Source organism: Pseudonaja textilis, chromosome 2 (assembly GCF_049901715.1).
Source record: "Pseudonaja textilis isolate UNSWEBS1 chromosome 2, rPseTex1.2, whole genome shotgun sequence".
Classification (NCBI taxonomy): domain Eukaryota; kingdom Metazoa; phylum Chordata; class Lepidosauria; order Squamata; family Elapidae; genus Pseudonaja; species Pseudonaja textilis.
The window spans coordinates 138,396,172-138,422,826 of NC_141991.1; the positions used below are offsets into that span (position 1 = coordinate 138,396,172).

General features: G+C 39.5%; 1 protein-coding gene across 4 annotated transcripts in view; it reads left to right on the top strand.

Annotated features, from left to right (window-relative positions):
* The window catches only part of STAT6 (signal transducer and activator of transcription 6), an 82,774-nt gene that overhangs the window by 3,259 nt on the left and 52,860 nt on the right, over positions 1 to 26,655 (top strand). For 2 of the 4 annotated variants that reach the window (XM_087925460.1, XM_087925461.1), the window contains exon 2: positions 17,215 to 17,327. The exons of 1 other annotated variant lie outside the window; for it this stretch is intronic. In XM_087925460.1, coding sequence (XP_087781586.1) covers positions 17,250 to 17,327 — 78 coding nt within the window. In that variant the 5' untranslated portion in view covers positions 17,215 to 17,249. Of the gene's footprint in view, positions 1 to 17,214; positions 17,328 to 26,494; positions 26,610 to 26,655 lie in introns of those variants that run through there. One more of the 4 variants, XM_087925462.1, reaches the window with a different exon arrangement.

A 26,655-nucleotide genomic window follows, 5' to 3' on the forward strand; every position in this document is an offset into this window, starting at 1 on the left:
CCATCAGCCCTCTGCTGAGTGGCCTAATACGCTAGAGTATCTCTAAGTCACTATACAGCCTCTCCCTGAAGTTCTTTAGCAAAGGGAAATTCACGAAGACATAGGGAATTCCGTGCCATTGATATGTATAGTGTTTCTTAATGTCTGGTCTGAACCTCTTCCTTTGTAATTTTCACTGTGTTTGTTCTGGTCCTGTCTCCTGAGGCAGTAGAGAATAAGTTTATTCTCTGCTCTGAGTGGCAATCCTTCTGATATTTGAAAACTGCTATCGTATCTTGCCTTGGTTGTCTTTCCTACAGGTTAAACACACCAGATCATTTACCTATTCCACACTGGGCTTTGTTTCCATGTTGCCTGTCCTCCTCTCCCACCTTTGACAGCATTTTTCTGAATTTGCTTTAGTATGTTAATGTCCTTCTTGAATGCTGATGCCAAGAACAGAGTATTTTAGGACAATTGCTTCCCATGTTCTGGATTCTAACTCCTGTTAGTGTATCCCAAATAATATTTGCTGTTTAAATAGCTCCCATGCATTGCTGGCTAATGTTTCGTTGGCATGAATAATGTCATCCAGTTTCCTTTTGCATGTATCATTTCCCAGTCTAGGCCTCAGCTCAGTACTCCTTGGAAGCCTCTTTCCAAGTGCTAATTGGATACTTAATTAACTTCTGTGCCAGACAAGAATCAACTGCGCTGCCATCTGCATTGTTGATTATTTTCTCTGAGATTAATTTATTGCCAAAGGAAACATAAGATCAGAACTTCTTTGGGGATTTGTAAATAGAGAGTTGGTTTGTGATAGATAACAAAATGATGATATCATTTTCTGAATGCCACAATTGCATAAATTGGTCATAATGTCTCATGTAAGAACATTACTTATGGCATTTGTATGATAACATGACCATATACATGTTATAATTCTCTCTCCCCTCAGAGAACCATATGAATAGGTGTCACTTCACCCAGTTCAAAATGGGATCTCTTTGCTGACCTACCTCTGCCAATACTTGGTTGTTGAAACCATTTTGAAAAACTCAGTTAAAGACAAACTACCGCATTCAGGCAGATTCAGTAAAAGTTCAAATAATAAACTCTACAAAAACTTCCTAAAAACTTGTTGTAACTTGAGTTACTTAACCACTTATCCCCCACCCCAAAGAAAGAGGGATTGCCCAATATTTATTCTCAAATATGCCTCTGCAATATGAACATTTCTCAGCAAATATTTTGCTAACGTAAGTGGGGTGATGAAATAAACTCCTTCTCTGCAGAGATATGCATCCTGTTAGAAGAATACGGGTGGAGAAAATTGGTTTCCGAATGGGTCCAATTGCAGATGAGTTCCAAATTTTCAAAATTTGGGGTCTCCTCCTTTGAATGTTTGCATGATCCAGGGCTACCATACTTTTCCTCCAGTGGTGGGTTTTGAAAATTGTTACCACTGGTACGGTGGGCATGGCTTGGTGGGCGCACTTTGCAAACATGTGCATACTTTGCTCAGGCTCAGAGGCATTGCTGTGCTGCCGCGCGGCAATTGCTGTGCTGCGGAAAGCAGCTGTGCTTCAAAAGCAGGACATAAAGGTTAGTATGGGAGCCTGGGCGGATGGGTGGGCCCAACACAGAGCATCAGAGAGAACCGTTCGGTCTCTGCTGCTCATTGCTGCTACCGGCTCAGCAGAACCGGACCGAACCGGTAGAATAACAACTGTTTTCTTTTTGTTTGAAAATTTTACTGGTTTGTAAAGACAAACATAAACAAACAAAACATAAAAACATAAAACATCTTTTTTGAAAGCAGCATGATCCCAGGTTACATCTCTTCGTACAGACACAAATTCAAATTGATGCTCATTATTATATTCCATTCCATATCTTATTACTATTCTACATTTTCTATATAGCTTCTCCCCTCTCTTAACTTTCTTAATTTTATTTTATTTATTTCATCTCAATTCAAATAATTGTACTTATATTCTTTGTCTCTCCTGTTTCCACTGTCTACTATCTTTTCTCATTAAACAAAATTTCTCCTGTAATCACTGATTGGAGTATGACGCCTTTATATCTTTCCCCTAAAATTATAACACTTAATATAATACATAACTTCCATTCAGATTCTGCTTGGTACATTCTAAAACTACACACTGTATTTTGAAAGAAGAAAAAATTATAAATATATAATATAATTAAAACAACAATCCATTTATCATTAATATTAATATTCATTTAAATCTTAACATTACCTTTCAAATAAGTATCATACTTCTATGGGAACACTTATAAACTTTCCATAGTTAATTCCCCACCACTTCACTTATTTTTTAATAAAACATTGAGTAATTAAAATGTTCCCATTCCTTCCTAATTCAATTCTCTCATTTATTTTATTTCATTTATTTTGTTCACAAAAGTTTCACTAAATTACACTAAGTATTTTATCCCACTTTTTAATCATATGTTGTTTCCAATTTTCTAACATTATTTCTATTACAAATATAACAATACAATCTTATGTACCTTTACAGAATCCCTTTTTCAATTAAATTTTCACCCATTATCTCTGAATAAGTCCTGTTTCTTTACATCTTGCTCCAAGCCTTTGCAACTTCTCTTCTCTTCCTTCTTAGCTTTCTTCTTCTCTCTCCCCTTTTTACCCCCTATCTCTCCACCTCCATTTCCCTCTTCTGTATTCCCCTCTTCTGTTGCTTTCCAACATTATATCCACTTTTCACATTATTTTCCCCTTTTTTGGCTGTTTTTTTAAGTCTTAAATTCTCCATTCTCTTTCCCCCCTTTCCCCTTTCTTCCCCAGATAGAATTACTTGTTCATTAAAGATGGCTTCTTCTTTATCCCAATCTTCTTGTTGCTCAGTCTTTTCTTGTTGTTTCTTGTAGACGCAAATCACCATTTCTAAGAATTGAAAAACGGAGCCAAAGGAGCCCTTCCCTTCTTGTGCCTCTTCTTTATATTTTTTAAATTCCATTTTCAGTTCATCAAAAAGTAATGCCATTGTAGAATTTTTTAAACAACCACCCAATTGTTTTTAGTCATTGAAATATAATTTCAGAAAATCCCAAAGTCACCAAGCAATCCAAATACACACTTTACACTTTCTTCTTTTTTCACTTTCTCTTCCTGGGGTTACTATTTAGTTACAAAGTTCCGATTAAAATGTATCCTTTAGAAGTCTTATTGAGATTTAACTTTAAATTATTTTAAATTCCAGGCAGTCTCCTCCTTCCAAATCCTACCCTTATTCTTTTCCTCTCCCTTCCTGCTTATAACAAAAAAAAGAATTTTTTAGTGTCCAGAAATCTTTATTGTCCCTTTGGCAAATTTTATTTTCAGCTTAATTACCTATTGGTGCTAAAGCGGATTTTCTGATTTCTTATTCAGCTCAGTTCATTGTCAATGTGAGGAAGGAGAGTGAAGAAAAGAAACTTTCCCTTTTCACTTTCTTTCGCTGCTTCCGACTCTTCTTTGGGAGCGATATTATCTTTTATAAAATTTAAGTTCCAGGTTACCTTAGTTGTTGCTTTTTATCCCGGTCAGCCAAAACTTTCACTTCTTATCTTCCTCCTGCACTTTCTTTTCCGGTTAAGTGCTTCTTTAAGGTGGCCATTTATGACCCACTGCTCTTACCGCCTTCGTTAAAGGGTGTTTGACCAGCTGAGGAGGAAAGATGCAGCTTTCCTCGACCCTGCTGGCGATCTCCCCTCTCTTCACCACCTCTACGGGGTGGCTTAGCCCCAAAGCCAGCTGGCTCGGGACGCTCCAGCGGCGAGCCCATGCAGAAACCGCGCATGATCGCGGATTCCTGCCTGCCGCCGAAGCCCTGCAAACCGGAAGGTTTCTCACACCACTGTTTTCCAAGGGTGGGATTCAACTGGTGTTACTACCAGTTCAGTGATTATGTTTTGTGCGTGTTGTACGTGCGTGTAAAATAACCTTAGGCTGTGCCTCCCAGACACAGTGCACAGCGTTCAAAAATCCTCTTTTTCTCTGCTTTTTCAACCTCAGCTGTGCCGCACAAAGCAGCTGAGGTTGAAAAAGCAGGAAATAAAGGACAAGTAAGAGCCCAAGCGGACAGGTGGGCCAAACAGCAGCAGACATAGAACCAGAGCTACCGGATCTATAGAACTGGGCAGAACCGGTAGCATCCCATCTCTGCTGTTTTCCTCCTATCAAAACATAGGTCGCCCTAGGCCAGTCTCCTGTATCTCAGGGGATTCAGGTTAAAAATAAAGCAGCAGTGATGGACTTTTGCTTGTGTTGTTCTATAGCGGCCACAAACATCTTTATGGGTTCTCTTTTTAAAGCGTCGTAGTCTGGTGACCATTACTCCATCTCATGGTAGCAAATCCTATATATAAACTGGGTGCTTCTCAACACCATTATGAATCAGACTTCTCACTTCCCTTTAGCACTTAAGGTCTTAAAATGTATTTGCTTTTGGCAAAATTCAGTGGAAACATTATCCTGGTACCTTTTGGCAAACAATCTTTAAGGGCTGAAATATAACCTGGGGGGCTATAGAGACACCAGGTCTCCTTCCAAAATAGTCTGTGGTTCCTTGCTAGATAGTTTATATTTTACAAAAGAATTATCCAGGTTTTTATTTTGTTACTTTCTTTGTGAAATAAGAACTGTTCACTTAGTTCATAAAAATGTGTCTCCTTTCTGCTTTGGGTTTGTGTTCATTCTTAAATGTTTGCCCAACCCTTGATGGGAGAGAAATCAGCCAGAAAACCAACAGTGAACTGTCAATCACTTACCTGTTATTGTCTTGTGTGAACTTCATAGCTTTTGATGGTGGCTGAAATTCATAGAAAGCTCTGTTGTGTTAAAAGATGGACTTTGATATGGTTCAGCAAAACCTATCTGACCCTTTTTTATTACAGTGTTAAAGAAGAGTGTAAATACACTTGAAAACATTTAGCCCCATGACAAACTTGATCGTGGCCTTGATTGTTGGAATAATCTTAGTAGACATGTTTTTGTAGAAGTGTGTGATGCACAGGGATCTACTTTTTTAAAAACAAAGCTCAAAATATACCTGCATCCCCCCAATTCTTCAAGCTAATTTACTATGCATATTTCTGACACTCTTATTTACTTGATGGAAAGTGTATTTTCTTCATTATCATGTGGAGCCTCTTCTTGAGTTTAAAATCTGGGTATAGAAATTATGTGCTGGGATATAAACAAGATCTGGCCCAGCAATGTCAGTGTTACTAAAAAGGAAGGAAAACAGATGAATCCTGTCCCACTTCAGATGTCAGTATGCTACATAAATAAAGCATGCAAATTAGGTCAAAAGTTGAAATCATTCTCAAGCTGGGTTGCATCTACAGCTATTCAGCTTGTTAAAACACACACATCCCTACATCATACAATATCAAAAAATTCTGGACTGAATTATTCTGAATGTTTACTTTGTTAGTTAGTCTTAGATCGTAATAATAACTAACCAATGCATTACATTAGTTAGCTCACTTAGTTCGTAATAATGAACTAACACCTTTTTGTTTGGCTTATTAATAATTCAAAACAATAAAGTCACACATTTGCTAATAGACATAAAACAGAGGACCAAAACAGCTCATAAGTGTTTTGAGAAGTAAATCACTGTGCCAGGGGCGATCATTTAAGTCATAGAAAATATTTTATTCTCAATTCAGTGTCAAGGATCACATATTGTGTTAAACCAAGGTCTGGTTTGTTTGGGTTGTCTCAGTGTATTAACTTAGTTGCACTGTGTGATGTTGAAGAGAGCCAGTGGGAGGTCAAATCTTGATAGCATTGGATAGAAACTACCAGGACTATGAACTAGATGGGGAATTTAAAAATATGAAAAGATGACAATGGGAAACAACTTCTGCTTTGCTGCCAAAAATTCAGTATGGATTAACTCATGGAAGTTGAACTTTTTCACCTACTTTTCTCCTTGTACATGGGCTACAGGACTTCCTCCAGCGCTAAACTTTTATTCAAGACTGCCTTTATGTTGTAAGAAAATCCAGCTAAAGAAATAGATAAATAAATTTGCAGCTTCCTAGATTTTGCAGCTGTAACCAAATGTAGTCAGGAAGATTTGCATGGATTACACTTTGCATTGTTTGACGCAAAGAGGTGATGGGTGTTTAGGCTAACAGCATTTAGAGAAGAGCCAACTCAATCTTGGCTATGGTGTTCATATTTCCCCCTGTGCTATAGTGCAGCGGCCCCCAACCTTTTGGACACCAGGGACCAGTTCTGTGAAGAGAGGTTTTTCCATGGACCAGAGGGGGCATGATTTCGTGTGCTGTCTGCATCCTGCGAATGGGGCTTTGCTTGCTTCCGCAGCCCGGTTTCTGGAATGTCATGGACTGGTGTCTGTCCATGGACTGAGAGTTGGGGACCCCTGCTATAAGTGGGATCAGAAAAAAGAGTTATTGGCCTAATTGGGAGTATATAAATAAATATTGAGTTTGGGGATAAGACTCTGGTGCTATGTATTAATCATGCAAAAGAATGAATTCCTAAGGGCTAGAAAAATATCTAATGAAATACAGCTGCCAAAATGTTTGGTTCCAAGCAAACAAAAGTTATTGATGTAGCTGTTCCTATCTAACCACTAGCCTGTCTCTCATGTAAGGCTTGACAGCCTTACCGGTTTCTACAAAGGAACTGAAAAAAAAGAAGGTTATTATAATAGTGTTAACTGGTTGCTTGGTGACTTAGTTTAATTTCTTACTGAGTTTTTTTCAGAGCCGTTCCCCTGATGATCTGTTATTACTCCAAATTTATTAATCTTTTAGGTTTGATCTTTGGAAGGGTGGTGGGTATAGTTTCCTGTTGTTAAATTTCTGTCTTGATTTTAACTGGATACTTAAAAATGTATATTGAATTGTATTATATTTGTGCATTTTCTGTTTTGTTATGTTTGAAGAGCCATTTTGGTGTAGTGGCCAAGGCCCCAGACTAGAGACCAGGACTTGCAGTCCCACCTTAGGCACAAAGCCAGTTGGGTGACCTTCTGCCAGTCACTCTGTCTCATGAACTAGTCTCGGCAGTCATCAGGAGTCAACACTGACTTGAAGATACAAATCTCCTTCCCTCCCCGCCACTATATTTGATCCATTCTTATCGGTTTTGCTAGACAACACAGTAAGAAAACAAATAATTTACTTATGAACTGATAATGAACATTGTACACATATACTCTGGCAATAAAGGTAATAATAACAGAATAAATAGTTCAAAATAGGATACCACTCCCTTTCTAAATAATCTCTCTTGCTGTTCTAAACTGCTTCCAGGTTCCTGAAACACTTAATATAAAGTTTCAAGTTAAATCATATCAAGAGCAACTGCGTTCTCTTCACTGATGACGTAAAGCTATTCAACACCAGAGACAATATTGCTACCCTTCAAAAAGACCTTGACTATGTATCAAAATGGTCAAACAAATGGCAACTTCAAATCTCAACAAATAAATGCTCTGTCTTACATATTGACAAAAAATATATATCAGAAAATAAAATAGAGACTGAATAGTCAAGACCTTGTTGATGATCCAAACTCTGTCAAGGATCTTGGAGTACTCATTTCTAATGACCTAAGTGCTAGAGCCCACTGTAACTACATAACCAAAAAGGCGTTAAAGAGTTGTTAACCTAATCTTACATAGTTTTTTCCTCTGGTAATATTACACTAATAACTAGAGCATACGAAACATTTGCTAGACCAATACTCGAATACAGCTCATCAGTCTGAAACCCACATTACGTATCTAATATTAACACAGTTGAGAAAGTCCAGAAATATTTCACAAGAGTTCTCCACTCCTCTACTCATTGCAGAATACCTTATGCCACCAGACTTGAAATTCTAGACCTAGAAAACCTAGAACTACGCCGCCTTCAGTCCGATCTAAGTATAGAATATAAAATCATACATTGCAATGTCCTACCTGTCAATGAATACTTCAGCTTCAACCATAACAACACAAGAGCACACAATAGATACAAACTCAAGGTTAATCGCACCAAACTTGATTGCAGGAAATACGACTTCAGCAACAGAGGGGTCAATGTCTGGAATACTCTACCTGACTCTGTGGTTTCTTCCCCAAACCCCAAAAACTTTAACCTTAGACTGTCTACTATTGACCTCACCCCTTGCCTAAGAGGTCTGTAGGGGGCGTGCATAATCGCACCAACATGCCTACTGTCCCTGTCCTATTGTTTCTTTTATTTTTTTAATTTTTCTTATACGTATCCATGTATTCATAACTATGTTTTTACTTATACCTATTATCATGTAAGCAATTGACACAAATAAATAAATAAATAAATAAATAAATAAATAAATAAAAAGGCAGATGGGAGTGTGATAAATGTGAACAACTAGGGGCAAAGGCAGAATCAAAGATATTGCATAAATGCTGATGACCTCATACCATATTTGGTAAGATCAGGTAATTGTGGTTTGGCATCACCTCATGGAACTAGTTACTTTTTTTATTCTCAGAGAGAAAAAGTGAGTAGAGGCACATGCATTGTTGTCCTGCCTTTCTGGAAGTCGAGATACTTTCCATGAGTTTTCAGGAAATTGTATAATATCATGTGGTCACTCTGCCCAAATTTGGATCTGAGTCTTTCAAATGATTTCAGCAGGGCAATGAGTTTAAAATCTTCTGATACAGATTGCTGTTCCGTAGCATTTCTTGAAATAGCCTGTCTTTTTTGTCTTTTCTAGTAGCGGCAGTCTGGTTTATGAACAACCACAAATCAGCTCTTCGGAGCTGTTTTGCCTTCCTTCTGTATCCAAAGAGAACTAAGTTCCTAAGTTGGATTTCTGTTGGATTTCACTTCTTTTGGAAGGAAAGCAAGCATAAGAAATTAGTGGTGGTGTTTATGATGTTATTTATTGATTTATAGATATACAAGTAGAGCAGAAGTGGAATTGCAGAGGAGTCTATCAGGCATGTTTGCATCGTGTTTGAGATATGTGGCTGTACAAATTCAATAAATGAGCGGGTAAATAAATGCACTCTAGATCAGAGGTCTCCAACCTTTGGTGGCTTTGCTGGCTGAGGAATTCTAGGAGTTGAAGTCCACAAGTCTTAAAGTTGCCAAGGTTGGAGACCTCTGCTCTAGATCCGTTCCTCAGAGTAGGTTTCTGCATTGTAATTTTTTCTGCAATCAGCTTACTGCTCACTGCAATTTGGAAACAATGTTAAAAACATTCTTCACAAACTGGGCACTCAACAATGATTTGCTTTAATCTCGGTTTGTTGAATAAACCACAGTAGCTGGGTTCAGGCATTTACCAAGCCAAAAGACATGATGCCTACATTCACAAAATACACTAAACCAAAATCTAACAAAACATATGTGGGAATCAACCATTCATACATACTTATACTTAACCTAAGACTTTTTTCTCACTGGTTACTTGAAGCAATAGATGTTCAATACTATCTACTGACTTATTTGAATTATATACTATCAGAGGCTATCTGGATGGCTGAGGCCAATGGGTATAAAAGTCTACAAAATTCTAGTGTCAATATCCTAATTCAAGATATCTGAGGACTAACCACCCATCTTCTTAATAAAAGACAGACTCAGTTAATAGCATCTGTATTTTGTTGAATAAACAACATCAAGATAATGTGGTTTATGGATATAGAAGCCCCAATCTCACTTGCCTTTTAATACATTAACCTAAGTTACAATCTTACTTCTTATGAGAAAACCTCATTGATATTTATGGGAATTGTATGGGTTTTAAGTAAAATGGTTTCGCATCCAGTATTCCAGCTCAGTCGTCTTCAACTAGGCATCCTCTAGTAGAATACAGTTCTCCCTTCAACATCTGGAAGAGGCCAAGTGGGAAAGACTTCTTGGCTTGCTCATTGGGAGACAGAGCTTTCTCTTCTGCTTTCTTCTTGATGCACAAATATTATTGCAATCCTGTGTTGAACTAGATCCCTCTTCTTGAAATTAGGAGGAGGAGAGCTAATAGACATGAATGCTTTTGGAGTAAATATTTGGAAAAAAGTTCCTAAAATAGATGGGAAGGACAGATTCTGTGACTGGACAGTCTGAAGAAAAATTCTTCTTAAATCCGACAAGATAGTTAAGTGGGAAAACAAGTTAAAAGTCACATATACAAGTAAATTTGAGATTAGCATTTGCTCCATCAGATAGGAACAAAAGGCTGTTTTTTAAAACATGCTTCGGATTAAGTGGAGGTTCTATTTTTGTCCCGAGATGTTGTGATTAAAACAGGGTGACAACTTAGCTGTCGCTAAACTACATTGGCTTCACAGACCATGGTTTGCTAGGTTATGATTTCTTCAATCAGGGTTATTAAACCCACCAGCATCAGAAAGCTTCAAGCATTGATTGCACTGATTCATAAACTATGTTTGATGATCCACAAGTTTAAACTTCAGTTTACAGAGCATGTTAAGGCAAAGCCACATTAAGACGTAGCAGAATAAATGAAACTAGCTGATAAAGAGAGTTTCTAAGCCAGAAATTAGAAAAGAAATATATATAGTTCCCTATATTATTACGACAGTATTGGTTGGTTGCACATCAGCCAGGTGTTTAGACTGGATTTGGGATTTTATCCATCTATTGAGTCCCTGCCAAGCACGTGGGATAGGCAGTTGTTGTTTGATGGTGTTAAAAGTATTGTCACAGGGTTAAAGTTGTTCCAAGTTAAAGCTGCCATTTGCAATGGACGGATGGTGATTTTGCCAGTCCTGATGATGTTCAGGTGATCCTCTACATGTTTTGAGATTGCATCCAAGTGGCTTTATTACTCTTGGTACTATTTTTGTTTTGCCCCAATTGTTCAACTTGTATTTGCAGACTTTATATTTTGTTATTTTCTCCATTTTTATTCTGCTGTCTCCAGGCACTGCAATGTCTACTATCCAGACTTTTTTGTGTCTTTCTTATCAATAGTAGTTAATTCTGGGGTATTGTGTAGCAAATGCTTATCTATTTGAATTCGAAAGTTCCAGAGCGCTTTAGCTTCTTCATCATCTATATTACTTTGTCTGTTTTGCCGTCCCATCAGTTCTTGTTGGTAGGCAAATGACATTTCTTGCAGATATTCCAGTGCATCTTTGTTGCTACTTCACCATGGTCATTACTTGTAGTGAATCTGTCCACTGTTTCTTCAGGGTTTTTCCTCTTTCTTCCAGAAATGGCATTTGCTGTCTTCTCAGTTCTGGCTTTATATGAATTTGTTCTTTAAAGCTTTATCTTGTGCAGACGGAGTTAACCTTTTGCCTCTTTCTTTAAAGTTTCCTGCTTAGTCATTGCCAGGTTTCGTTGTTATCTGCTTTGCCTGCTTTTTAAAAAACATACTGGCCATGATATACTTTGCTTTACCATGTCTCTTTTTTATTCTTCATTTGGTTTTTTCTTGTAGGCTAGTTTGGTCTCTTCATTGTATGCTAGTTTCAGTGCATTTAAAAAAATCTCCTTCAGATATAGCAATAGCAATAGCACTTAGACTTACATACTGCTTTATAGTGCTTTACAACCCTCTGTAAGCAGTTTTACAGAGTCATCATATTGCCCCCAACAATCTGGGTCCTCATTTTACCCACCTCGGATGGAAGGATAGAAGGCTGAGTCAACCTTGAGCCTGGTTAGATTTGAACTGCCAAATTGCAAGAAGTCGGTAGTCAGCAGAAGTGGCTTGCAGTACTGCACTCTAACCACTGCGCCACTTAGATATTCTTTCAATGCCCTTTTCTTTCTTTAAATGGCTGGTCTACTTGTAACATTCCATGCCCAGCTATGCTCCTTGGTAAGTCAAATCTGCAAGGATGAAAGGCATGATTCATTGTCATTATTTTTCTGCTCTTCCTAGCTATGGCTTTTAGTTCTTCTTGAATCCAGTCTACTATTCCAGCTGTGTCTATAATGACTGGAATTGCCTAACTGTTAATTGCAGTGTTGGATTCCATTTTTTTTACCATCAGTTCTGTGGGCGTGGCTTGGTGGGTGTGGCAGGGGAAGGATATTGTAAAATCTCCATTCTCACCCCACTCCAGGGGAAAGTTACTGCAAAATCCCCATTCCCTCCCCATCTCACTAACCTGCTTTCCAGCTCTGTTCTCCTGTGCAGGGCAACAAAAGAAGACCCAGCTGATCAGCTGGGACTCGGGAGGCAGAGATTAGATGGGGGCGGGACAGTCAGAGGTAGTATTTGCTGGTTCTCTGAACTACTCAAAATTTCTGCTACTGGTTCTTCAGAATGGGTCAGAACCTGCTGAATACTCTGGATTTCTTCCACTGACTTTGGATTTTAAGATGATCTCCATTTTCATGATATGTTCACTTCTAACCTTCAACATGCTTGATAGGGTTAGCTTGAAGGATGACCAAGCATTTGTTGTGATTGACTTCATCAGATTCTTGATGTTATTTTCACAGGGCATCTTGATCCCTTCAGTTTTCACTATTTTTCCCCCTGTTGATTGTGAGAGTAACATATTTGCTTCATTTAAATTCCATTGCACTATCTCGGCTGTATACATAATGCCGAAGCAATTCTACTTCAGATGGTGTTTTTCCATATAGCTTCAGATCATTCATATAAAGAGGTAGAATAATCTTGTGGATGTTTTGGATGTTTGATGTCTGATTTGCTCAATATTGTTGACAGATGTATCAGTGCAATGACAAACATTAGAAGTAGTAGTAAATCTCAATGAATGATTCCTATCTTGATATTAACCCCTCCCAGCCTGTCACCATTGATTGGCAACTGTGTCTTCCATTGCACCATTGATATTTGTCCAACTCAAAAGATATATTACAATTAAAATTTTAAAAACATTTTAAAACAATAAAAACAGTAAAAAGCATTAAAACTGTTCTGACCCAGGCTTTGTCCAAATTAAGGAAACAAAAGCTTGAGTGTAAAATCAAACCTATTTTTAATGCGACCCTGGGAATTTCTTGCATTCCCAGCCAAAACCCATTAGACACAATTCTCTGAGATAAGCTCATGCCTTTCAGGTTGTAGAAGGCTGCCAAGAAACAGAAGTCCAATTACTAGAATATAAACCAACAGAGGTTCCAGCAAAGACAAACCAGATTTCACAAGGCTTCAATGAGGAATCAGAATCTAATGAACTTCTTTGCTTCCTGAAAAGAGCACATGACCAAAGACTGACTTTTTTTTATCCCTGATAGAAGGGACAATCACCTCCCAGCCTTACTCCCGAGTCACCCCTGCTGCTTCAGCTGCTCTCTCCTTCTAACAGCCCTGCGCACAGGTGCACTTGCAACAGTCTCCTCGGGGTCCTCTGCTTCGCTGCTGCCAGACTCCGAAGGCAGCAACCCACTCTCAGATGGTCCTGGCCCCATTCCTGCATTGGATGCAGGACCCTCGTCCAAGTCCTCGCCAGACTCCCTGACTGTTCCCTTTAGTTCTCACTGTCCGATACCTCTGCCGCCTACACCAGTCTTCAATTTTACTTCTATGCAATATTTTGTTAAATGTTTTGGGCAATAAATGGGTATAGACCAGTCAGATGTTTCAACCAAAACCTATGTTAATAAGTTTCACCCAGTGCTGACCAATTCTTGATCTTCCTTGACCTTTTCTCCATAATTACTGCTGGTATTACAAGTTCTTTTCATTTTAAGTGATTCAGGGTGCTGCGATCCTAGATAGAGACAGATATTTCTCTCTCTGGGCATGATGAGAATATATCTGCTGAATATAACTCCTCATTGGTGACAGGAAGGGCATCTGGCCAGTAAACACTCAGCTCTATTCAGTTGCCCAGACTCCACCCCACAAGGGATTATGGGGTCATTAAAAGGAGATGATGATTACAAGTTCTTTAATTTCAGTTTCTTTTCTTACTCCTCTGTACCATTTTTTATTCAAGCTGTATTCTTGTTATATTTCTCTCGGTTACCCCATAGCTGTGTCCAGAATTGCAAAGTTTTTCTTTTGTCAGGTGTCAACTGGTTCACTGCAGTCTCTCCATTGATGGATTGGTAGAAATGTTTCTGATTGGAATGACATACCTATAATGCATAATTAGAGCTTTGAGTCTGCTAAATTTCTTGGCTACAGCTGTTATTTGTTATTTTATTTCCAGTACTTCCTTAATCTTCTTTGTTCCTGGGTGATATTTCTTGATCATCTATTTTTAGTCTTCCTTTCTTTCAACTGTTCTAGCTTGCTTCAATCCGATCTTAGCATGATCTTATTTTCCAGCCTGATCTTCCATTTTGGTAGTGCACTGTTTGGTCTTTTTTTCGTATTTGTTGATTTTGCATCCTAAATATTCAGTTATAAGTGCAGCCTTCCTGTATATTGGTTTGGTTGTTTCTTGCAATGAGCTGGTGTTTATATTTGATATTTCAGTATTGGCATCTTTTAATACTTGTTTCTTTGGAACACGTTTCAGTGCAGGCAACCTTATTCTGTAGTTTTTGTGCTGTTCTAAAAGTTTAATTATTCTTTCTTTCAAATATTTTTCTTTTCAGTTAGAAGGCTTTGTTCTTTCTGAAGACAAGACAAAGCAGAGGGTGCCCGGTTTGGGAATGAAGCTATATTATCTTCTTCTATTGATGACTTCCCCTGGCTTCCCTACACAATTTGAGCTACTTCAGACAAGGCTTTCATTTCTTTGCCTTGGGCACATCTTTCTAGTTCTTTCAATTCTGCTCCTGTGACTCCTTTTATTTTGTATTATATTATATCAGTGTTCCTGTGCAATCTTCTTTTCTATTATTTCTGATTCTAGATGTTGTTGTCCTTTCCAGAACTGATGCATTCTTTTCAGATATCCTCTTGTTGGACTTGATTTGTGATAACAAATCGCTATTTCTTTGTTTTCAATCTTTGTATATTTGCAACTCACCAAAAACTTTCCTTCTAATAGTCCAGCAGCTGCTGGGCCTAGATGTTCAGGCCACAGTCCTGAGACATGTAGCCCATTTCTCATCAGTTGTTCAAGAACTCCAACACCTAGTATGATTCTACTCAACTCAGGCAACAACTTATCAGTATGGCTTTCTGTAACTTACATTTCACCATATTTTTTACGGGAGAGATACTCTTCATCTGGTTCCTCTTATGAAATCTATTCAGTATAGTCATAGGTGAGAATGAACTCCTCACTAGCTTTCAGATGCTTCTGAATTGAAAAGATTAGGCAGCTATAAGCTGTTGCCCCGTGGTTGCCCAAATGTGTTACCAACACACATTCTTCGAGGAGACTCCTTTCATGTCCTTTGTGACCTGATCAGTCTACACTTGTGAATCATGTTATGACAGCATAACAGAACCTAATTAAGGCTGCTAGTTTCCTGGAAAGGTCTATTTAATTGTACATATTTTAATTTGTATTTTCCCCTCAAATTTCATGATTTCATGCCTTACTTTAACTGTGATGTTTCTGACATGATCAAACAAATGGCTCTTATCTTTTTCAGAATACACAAGTATCACAACATACCAAGATAGTGCCTCACTCTTGTTGCTGTTATTATTATTATGGTCTGTTGCACAATCAGCCAGATGTTTAGACTGGATTTGGCATTTTTATCCACGTAGCAAATCCTTCCCAAGGGCTTTAAACTACATTTAATGATGTTCTACATGTTCTTTCCCAAATTTGTACTCCTACTGCAATTGAAATATGCTTGAGTAATTTCCTTAATTTCCCCTGTATATGAATTACAACTTTTAATGATTATACTTGCATAAGATGATATCAGTGGCAGAAATAACACTATTAAAATTTTAGAATGGGTATTTTATTCAGACTTTCTTATAGCGGTTGAAGAAGAAAAAAACGTAGTAGGACCTTGAAGGCATATTCATTAAAAACAGCTTTTTATGGCCTTTCATCCCAAGTCTTCCAGGTTTTTTTTACAAATGTGTTCCAACGTGATATTTGAGGAAAGATCTGTCTAATTTCCTCATTTACAATTAGGGTATTTTTTCAGTAAAACTGAATAGATGTAAAACTTATTAAAAAAAACCCCTTCTTTTAGATTTTGAGATCATAAAATTAAAGAGTTGTAACTTGTGCTGTTGAAAGAGTGCACAGATAATGGACTGCCAAATCTCAGATTTTTGTTTTAGACAAGCTGTTGGCAGCACAGTCTCAAACTGGAGGCTCAATTCTCATACGAACAATTGCAAATAGCTCCATTACTCAAGGATATGCCCAGATTACGCTTGTAATTACTCCCTCCCCTCATTAAGAACCACTCACTTTTAACTGATATCGGTAAACTGTTCCAGAATTCTACAGGTCTTTCTGTCAGGAAATTGTTCCTTATTTTTAAGCAAAATCTAAGTAACTTAATAAGTAACTAAGCACATTATACCCAATATTTCTGATCCTAGTTTCTGTGCTAGAAGAAAATAATTTTTGACTAACTGGTACCCTATTTTGCTTGTTTTTATGTTTTTATCCCTTTTGTTGCCATCTTCTAAACCTTCTCTAACTGTCCATTTGTAAATGATGCCCAGAATCAAACGGTACTCCAGGTACCACCAGTGCAGAATAGAGGGGAATAAAAACTTTTAATGTGTTTTAAAGTGTTTCTAACCCTAGGCCAAAATTACGCTAGCTCTTCTAACAACAGTCTCATAGTACTGGCTCATGTTTGGCTCTCTGTCAGTGACCGCACCTAGTTTCTTCTCTAAGATATTGCTTCTAAGACATGACATCTTACATGCGCTGCTTTGATTTTTCTTTTCTAAATGTAATATATTGCTCCCAGGACACCTTGCTTCTCAGTCTTCTAACCCGCCCAGATGAGACTCATTCTTGTTCTGTCTTCCCGGGTCTTGGCCAAATCTCCCATTTTTTGTCATCTGCACATTTGAGAAGCAGAAAACAAGTTGCATACAAGTTAGGAAAGTATGCACAGCACGGCTTCTGGAATTTTGGAAGCAGAGAAAGGACTGCAGTAGCACAGCATGAGATTTCTTGAAAGCTTGACATCTTCTTAATAGCATCTCCATCCTGTTACTGGCAGGGGATTTTAAGAATTGAGCAGTCAGTTGCACTCCAAGCCCCTGCCTATCTGCTTCTCCCATAGGGTTCCCTTGGATTTTTTCCCCCTCCTCCTTCAGCCCCTCAGTCCGTAGCTGGACTCATCCCATTTCCAACATAGTCTTTCTTTTGGTTCCTTCTTGTTCCATACCAGATTTGGTCCCATCCTGTTAATGTTTTTGGAGAATTATGCTGCTGATGGGCAGAAGGATAGACACACATGTACCAGAATCTTCCCTATCGTTCTGTTGGGTTGAAAATAAAAAGGTAAGAGAAGCAACGGATTTGTCCCAGTTTGTGAGTTGGGTAAAAATGTTGAGTTGGGAAATGAAGATTCTTATAATACCGCAGGGAACACTATTACATTGAAAATGGTTCTTTTCCAGAGTTAGGGAAAATAATCTTAGATAAAATCTGAAGTTGGGTATATAGTCTCGGGAAATTTACTCATCTCCAGCAATACGTCTGCGGTGTAGATCTGGCCTCAGTCATAGTTTATATCAACTGCCTCACCTTGCCTTAAATTAGATTCTCTCTTCTCAAAATCAGAGTGAACCTCCTACAGATTTATGGAAATCTTTTGCCTGACTTAGAAAACACAACTCTTAATGTGAGAAATTTGCTTTTGGTGTAGGGAATGGTGTCAAAGCACACAGTTTGACATGCACCTTGTAAAACATGGTTTATGATTTAGTGGAATAGATGGATTTCAGCAGCTAATAATGTAATCAACCATTACGTACCGTTGTGTGAAAATTGTCTTTGGGCTTGCTCTCAGGAATGAATTTTTGCCAGCAACATTCCATCACAGATGGGCTAGTAAAAACAAGAATCTTGTGATAGCCCCAGTAGCTTGCAGCTGTTATTTAGGAGAGCGTCTTCTCCTGTTGTCTCTGCCCATGCTATGAGATCAGACAGGGAAAGGGTTGCCCAGTCCTATTGACTAAATGGTGCCATCTTGTAGAATCCTGGACATGTGTCTTCTCTGTCACTACTCCGGCTCTCTGGAATACCATTCCACCTAATGTAGGTTTGGCCCCGACCTGGATATTCTCAAAAGCTTTAAAAGCTTGGCCTTTAAAATCAGTCAGAAATCTGGACAATTTATGATATTTTGTCAATGTATTGGTATTTCTTACGTGCATGCCAATTTAAGTCTTTCGGATTTGGTCACCGTGTGAACCTAACAAGTTATTGTTATCTTTGCTAGTGGTTGCATAGGCTTCGGTGGACTCTGAGCTGCACAGTAAACAAAAGGCAGCTTACCAATGTGGCTTTCTCTTTGGGAGTTGCATGCTGTGTTGTGCTCTTACGCCTTAATCATTGCAGACTTTCTGTGGCAAGGAAGACTATACATAGATAAACCCAGAAAGTCAAGCCAGACTTAGAACTGAAAAAAACTAGTGTGCAGAAGACCAAAGTTGACAAGGTCTGTTGTATATTTGAATATTTGAATGTTCCATTCTGATTGGTCCAGCCGGACGGCGGGAAACTTGAATAGCCATCATTGGCTGCGAGCTGCGAGCAGCCACTATAAAAGAGGCTGCCGCAGCTCCATTGTTGTTCAGTTCCAGAGAGAAAATTAAAAGCAACTAAAGATTAACTGGTCTCGAGTCGTCTTTCCCACAACATAACACTGGCGACGAGGATGGGATTCTGAGACAAAGGAGACCAGTTGAGCACATGGCAACAAGAACCGAGCTAGACGAGATGGCCAGCAACAATTCGCCACCCGCACCATTCAACCCAGCAACGGAAGACTGGGAATCATACATCGACTGATTCCTCATGTTTCTAGAAGGGAACGAGCTCCAAGGAATATCCAAAAATAGGAAGAGAGCTGTTTTCCTCACCCACTGCGGGCCCACAGTCTTCAAAATGGCAAAGGCATTGGCGTCACCCCATGATGTAAAGAAAATTGTGTGGTTGGACTTAGACAAGTTACTGTGAGCCCATTTTACACCAACTGTCTCATGCCTTATCAAGAGACATGAATTTTACAAGCATGACCAAAAGGAAGGCAAAAGCATCGGAGATTTTGTTGCAGCCCTAAGAGACATTGGAGGAACATGATAATTCCTAAACATGGACGAGGCCATGAGGGACCGCGTGGTCCTCGGATTAAGAGACCTTACACTACAGAGCCGACTACTGACCAGACCCAAAACAACATTGACTGAGGCCATAGAAGAAGCCACCACAGTGGAAGCAGCACAGAAATCAGCAGCCACCATGCAACAGATGAATAAAGTAACACTGGAAACCCCGAAAGACACTAAGCAAGCTCAAAACAAGAAGCAAGAGGAAACTCAAAAACCCACTACCACGACACACCATGAGGACATCGAATCGCTATCCGAAACTGATGAGGAAGAAGAAGTAAATCAACTTCGGTCAGAGAAAGGCAGATGGGAGCAAAGGGAAAGAAAGTCGAGATTTTGTTGTGCTAGGTGCGGAGGGGACCACCCACGTTCCGAATGCCGTTTCTTCAATGCTATTTGCAGGCATTGTGAACAGCGAGGACACATAGCTAGGGCATGCCGAAACAGAAATAACTATAGTCCTAGATGAAGAGGAAATACGCCCCCCAGAGAGAGAGAAAGGCAGACAAGGAACCGTTGGAGCCAAGAAAGCAGAAACAAGTGGTGGAAGGAAGCCAATAAAACAGAAGAAACACACCAGACAATAACTATTGGACACTCGAGCGCAGTCAATGCGAAGAAGGTACTGGTGCAAGTCACCATAGAAGGCCAACCATGTGAGATGGAAGTGGATTCTGGCTCGTATCTATCAATGGTGTCATGGAACACTCTTAAAAGCCTGATACCTGATATGAAAAGAAAGGAACTAGAAAAACAAAAACTCACGCTTAAAGACTTCCAGGGAAATAGAATTCCCGTAGTCGGAACCGGACATTTCCAAATCAAATTTAAAAAATACATGAAAGTCCTTCTACTGACCATAGTCGACCGGGATCGCCCCAGCCTACTGGGACTTGAATGGTTCGAACCACTAGAAATCAGAGTGACCGGAATAAACAACATCACTGAGACAGACTGGGAAGAGAACCTGATGAGAGAATTCCAGGATGTCTTCAATGGAGAACTGGGCAAGTACCGAGGGTCCCCTATCTCATTTAATTTGAATCCTAAGATAGCCCCAGTAAGGTTAAAGGCGAGGCGAGTTCCTTTCATGTTAAAACCAAAAATTGATGAACAATTAGATAAACTTATCGCACAGGGGGTATTAGAACCAATAGACCACGCAAGGTGGGAAACCCCAATTGTGACTCCTATCAAACCAGATGGGTCCATACGCATCTGCGGAGACTACAAGGCCACCCTCAACCATGCGCTACAACAAAGTACATACCCAGTTCCAGTGGTACAGCACCTGTTACACTCTTTGGGGGGGAGGTAGAATTTTCGCAAAATTGGACCTTGCGCAAGCTTATCAACAGTTGCCAGTTGACTCAGAAACCGTAGAAGCACAAACAATAGGGACTCATAGGGGGGCATTCAAATGCAAAAGACTACAATTCAGAGTTAGCGTGGCCCCAGGGGTATTTCAGAGTCCAATGGAGCGCCTACTGCAAGGAATTAAAGGGGTAGTGCCATATTTTGATGACGTGCTGGTATCAGCCAAGGACAAAGAACAACTGGAAGACCGCCTGAGGGAGGTCTTACAAAAATTTAAAGGGGCGGGACTTAAAGTTAAAAGAGAGAAATGCCAATTAGCCACCGATAAGGTTGAATTCCTGGGATACCTTATAGACAAAGAAGGGATCCACCCCACTGAAAACAAAATCAGAGCAATCAAGGGAGCTCCCAGACCCGGAAATAAAACAGATTTACAAGCCTTCTTGGGACTTATTAATTTTTACAATGTATTTTTGCTGCAAAAGGTAACAATAGCAGAACTGATACACAGGTTGCTGGATAAGAAAGCTACCTGGACCTGGGGGCAACGAGAAGAAACCGCATTCCAGGAAATCAAAGACTTAATTACATCAGACTGTGTACTAATCCAATACAGCGAAACCCTGCCACTAATGTTAACCTGCGATGCATCACCGTTCAGCGTCGGGGCTATACTCAGCCACATATTACCCAATGGAAGAGAAGCACCAATCACATTCTATTCAAAAACTCTATCAAAAGCGGAGCGGAACTACAGCCAATTGGATAGAGAAGCATTGGCTGCAATAACAGGAAATAAAAGGTTCCACGAGTACATCTATGGCAGGAAATTTTCACTGGTTACAGACCATAAACCTCTTTTAGGAATACTCACAGGAAACAAACCTACACCCAACATATTGTCACCGTGGATGATGAGGTGGTCCGAATTCCTCGCTGCATACAACTACGGCCAGGAAAGAACATAACACACGCTGACGCCCTGAGCCATTCTCCCCTACCTGAGTTAGATGATGATCCAGCACTAACCACATCAACCCTGCACATCGAGACGCTGGCAAACCTACCCATAACAGCAACAGACATTGTGAAGGAAACCGCGAGAGACAGAATCTGGCGCAGATTTTAAATTGGGTAGGTAAAGGATGGCCGGAGACCGAAAGTGACGAGATTGTTAAACCATTTCGGAATAGACAAACTATCTTAAACTATCTATCTTAAAAGGATGTGTACTATGGGGGGATAGAGTGATCATACTGGACATATTGAGGAAACAAATACTAGAATTATTGCATGAAGGTCACCCGGGTATTGTCCAAATGAAGTCTCTGGCTAGGAGTTATGTATGGTGGCCAGGGATGGATACGGATATTGGGAAATGGGTAGCAACATGCAAACGATGCCAAGAATCTAGACCTGCACCCCCTTCTGCACCTGCACTCGACTGGGAAACACCTAGGGGGCCATGGTCTAGAATACACATTGATTTTGCTGGACCAACTAAAGGACACACATTCTTAATAGTGGTAGATGCTTACTCAAATTGGCTAGAGGTAAGCATTATGCACTCAACCACAACAGAAGCTGTTATCAGACAACTAAGGAAGTTTTTTGCAATGGATGGATTGCCGGATTTAGTTGTATCTGACAACGGACCGCAATTCACTGCGCTAACATTTGAGAGGTTCCTGGCTGAACAAGGCATAAGGCACACTTTAACAGCGCTGGGGTCAGACGGCTACAAATGGACGGGTGGAATGAATAGTCCGTTATACTAAGGAAACACTACACAAGCTAGAAACTGGAGATATCCAGGAAAAAATATATAAATTACTAACGATATAGCACATTACGCCAAACACCACAACTAATAAAAGCCCAGCAGAACTATTAATGGGAAGAAAACGAAGATCTAGTCTAGATAGACTACACCCCACATATAGCACAGAAAAGCCAACAGACTCCTCCAGTAAGTGCCTTACATTTAAAACAGGGGACCTGGTCTATGCAAAAAACCTAATGGGGGAGCCATTATGGATACCAGCTAAAATAATCCAAGTAACAGGACCCCGGTCATACAGGGTAGAGACAGAGGATGAAAAGAGCTGGAGGAGACACATAGACCAACTCAGATCAAGGGCCCTATTGAGAAACACTAACAATCAAAGGGAAGAAGGAGAAGAGCCCACACAAACACAGGAACCAAGTCAAACATTAAACCAAAATAATAACCAAACCAGAGAGGGGGGAGACCCCTCAAACATGAACGAGAGGGGTGGGGGAGACCCTCCACAAGCACGAGAAATAACAAAACAAACCCTAACAACAGCACAACAACCAATACCACCATTAGCCCCGAGCAGAAATCGAAATCACATACCTGGAGAAGAAGAAAACTTTGGAAGACCAGAGCAGGCGCCAGAAAACCATCACGAAGCCAGGAGTAGCCAAGCCAACTCAACCAGCCTGGAAAGGCCAGGCGGGAGCGGTATGGCTGACTCCACCTTCCAGGAGGTTCCATGGAAGAGGACAGGAGGAACAGTGAACCTGTCCGAACACTCCGAAGACAACATCACAACTGAATTGTGCAGGTCCAGTGGAAACTATAAGAGCCCCACCTATTTACGTGACTATGTAACATAGATATGGCCTGATTGGTTAGACTGGACCACATAGGGAGGGATGTTGTATATTTGAATAGAATGTTCCATTCTGATTGGTCTGGCCGGCCGGCGGGAAACTTGAATAGCCGTCATTGGCCGAGAGCCGAGAGCAGCCGCTATAAAAGAGGCTGCCGTGGCTATGTTGTTGTTCAGTTCCAGAGAGAAAATTAAAAGCAACTAAAGATTAACTGGTCTCGAGTCGTCTTTCCCACAACATAACAAGGTCAGTGTAAACAAGGCAGAAAAGAGGCAGTAACAGCCTGATGGTTTATTTGCTTAATAAGTTGCTCAGATGAGAACGGAGAGCTGAGGAAGCTCAGGAAGGCTGCTGTGGTGCTGCTTTTGTGGCTTGTCTTCCCAATCCTTTTCTGGTTGTGTGATGACCAAGGCAAAAGGGAAACAAGCAAGAGACAAACAAGTCTTGCTTGCTTCCTTATTTCCCTGGTGCAATCAAAAGCACATGCGAAATCTCTGAATTTTTTTATAGCCCAGAATTTGAAACTGAGTGAGCAATATTTTATTGGCGCCTCGGTGCAAACACTGACCTTGTTTGTCTTTCCTCTGTCCAGATTCAAGGCAGTTGGCTTTGCACTAGTCAAAGGGCATTAGGCAGCTGCTCTGTTTTTCCCCCTCCCTAACCAATTTTCACTTTTGTTGAAATAAGCAATATGAGAGAAGAGATAGGGGAATACTGCAGGATTTGTAATCTAACAAACCTTAGGGTAGTTCCATAATAAGAATTTCATTAGCCTGAATTTTAATCATTTTTGGAGTTTCCCTGCTTCATATGCAAACAATTGAAGGCTATTTGTCATCAGTCACATTTACTTGCTAGGAATTTAACTAAATATCTCCATTCTCCAAACCCTGCATGGCTAGTGGGACCTATCAGCGGTTTTCAGACTTCGCTATGGGACAACGTGAAGGCCCTTTTCCTCAGGAGGTACAATGCAAGGTTGGGCAATGGGATCAGAGGAGACATTGGAATAAGAATCAGTATCTCATTTTGTCACTACGGATGTGTTAAACATTCGCATTACAACTTGGTGACATCACTTCTATTTGTACAATTATGTCATGTTCCCTAAGCTAAAAAAGGCAAAAATAGAGAAAGAATTGCGTTTTTTCTATGAGTAGTTGAAGAGGAATTTTGAAGAGCTCTTTCATGGATTTTTAGAGCTGCAGTCTCAGATTGAATGCTTTTTAGTTTGAACTGAACTCAGAGACAGATGCACAATGGAAACAAAATAGAGAAGTTTTATTTTAAGGACATTTGCAACCTTTTTTGGAGCTATTTTTTAGGATTGGAATCAGCTTGCTGGTTGCTGACATCATTGGAAACCAGTAATGCCACTAACACTTTTTCCATGCCAGGTGTAAAAAATTTTTTGAAGGCAGGTAGTCCTTGACTTACAACCACAGTTCAGTGCAAAATTTCTAAGTGAGACATTCATTAATTGAATTTTGCCCCATTTTATGACCTTTCTTGCCACAGTTGTTAAGTGAATCACTGCAGTTGTTAAGTTAGTATAATGGTTGTTAAGCGAATCTGATTTCCCGATTGACTTTGCTTGTCAGAAGGTCACAAGAGGGAATCACATGACCCCAGGATACAGCAACTGTCATAAATATGAGTCCTTTCCCAAGTGTCCGAGTTTTGATCATGTGACCATGGGGATGCTGCAACACTCATAAGGGTGAAAAGCAGTTGTAAGTCACTTTTTTCAGAGCTGTTATAACTTTGAACGCTCACTCAATGAACTGTTGTAAGTCAAGGACTACGTATATGCTGCACATACATATGATACTTAACGTATTGAAAAAGTCACTCCATTTTATAGGAGACTCAAAACACATTGGGATTTAATGGATCATGAGATGCACTGTGGAGATGAGCTGAACCAGGAGAGATTAAGACAAAAACAAGAGGATGCAACATACAACTGAGAGTATTGAATAACTCCGAGTTCCCTGAGTACTTCTGCCTGATGTCTCTGGTTTCCTACAAGCAATTAGATACACAAAGCTTTTCCTTCTGTGCATTTCCCCACTGGCTGGATAAACCCTTTCCTTTGACTTTGGGAATGAAACCTTCATTTAGCCATTTTCACCTATAATGGCATTATATAGTAATGGTAATAGTTGATTAGTTGATTAGTCTTACAACCAGATCAATAAAAATAAATAACTAAAATACATGATTTGATTCCGGAATAAAATAGATAAAACACAGTGATAAAATACATATATGGTAGTACAAAGAGTCAGCAATCAGATAAATGCATCACCCTTACAAAATAGCCCAATTCTTAGTATACTTCTCACAGCACTGTCTTATGCCTAAGGATACCTAATTGTGTAGTAGAATTGTATTACTATCATCCTTCTCACCTTTCCTATTACCTACATCTATTGGTATTTTATGACTATCATTTTGTTGGTTGTATCTTATGATGTATGGTTTATCACTTTGTTGCTTGTATGCACACTGAGAGTTTTTGCACCGGAGGCAAATTCCTTTTGGGTCCTCCAATCACACTTGGCTAATAAAGAATTTTCTGTTCTGTTCTGTTCTGTTCTATTCCTAACCCAGGAGAAAATAACAGTCTAATATATTAGGAGCATAGTAGTACTTCTCCCTTCTTTTAACATCATCCAAGGACAGCCTCAAAATTTTTGCCACCTACTGCCTTTGAGTTCAGTCCTCAAACTTTGCAGGACTGAACTTCCTAAAAGGATAAAACTAAGGATTTCACTGGGGATAGGGCTCTGTGTGAAATAAAACTACAATTTATTTTGAATGATTAAAGTATAGTCTGACTATCAACAGGGGTCTCAAATATTACGGGACTGTAATTTCTTGCAGGGTCAGGTAGGCAAAATGGAAAAACGAAGCCTGTGCAACCCTGATCAGGCTTTTAAATTTATTTATTATGATCTTCCTCCAGCTGTTGCATCCAAACCCATCATTTTAGAACCTCTCTCTGCCTTACAGGATGGTTGCCAGCAAATGGGAACGGTGAGAGACAGGATAGAAATCAGCAGTGTAGCTTTCTGCCAACTCAAGATGAGTGGAGAAAGAGTATTTCCTTCTCTGAAATGCCCCAGAGATAAAAAAATGAATTGGCTCCAGTTCAGCACTTGATGTTATGTATATGTAAATAACGTAGTTGCACTGACAATATATAAACTACAAATATATATGTTTGTAGCTTTAAGGAAAAATACTGTAATGTATTATGCTGTGTTCTGGTTGGTTAATTATGCTACAAGTTGCCATAAGAGGAAGCTATAGATCATGGTTTAATTCTCTTTCTCTTTTTCACTGATGATCTCTCTTGATACAGATACTGACTGACTATGGACCGATACTGACTAACCCTGTTTATTTTGATATTCTGTTGATATCGAAGGTTATTTGTTGTATTATGGTTTGATATTTGTCTGCTGTAAAAGACATGGAACCGGTAAGAAGACTTTATAACTAGATGTAAGAAGACTTTCTAACTGGAT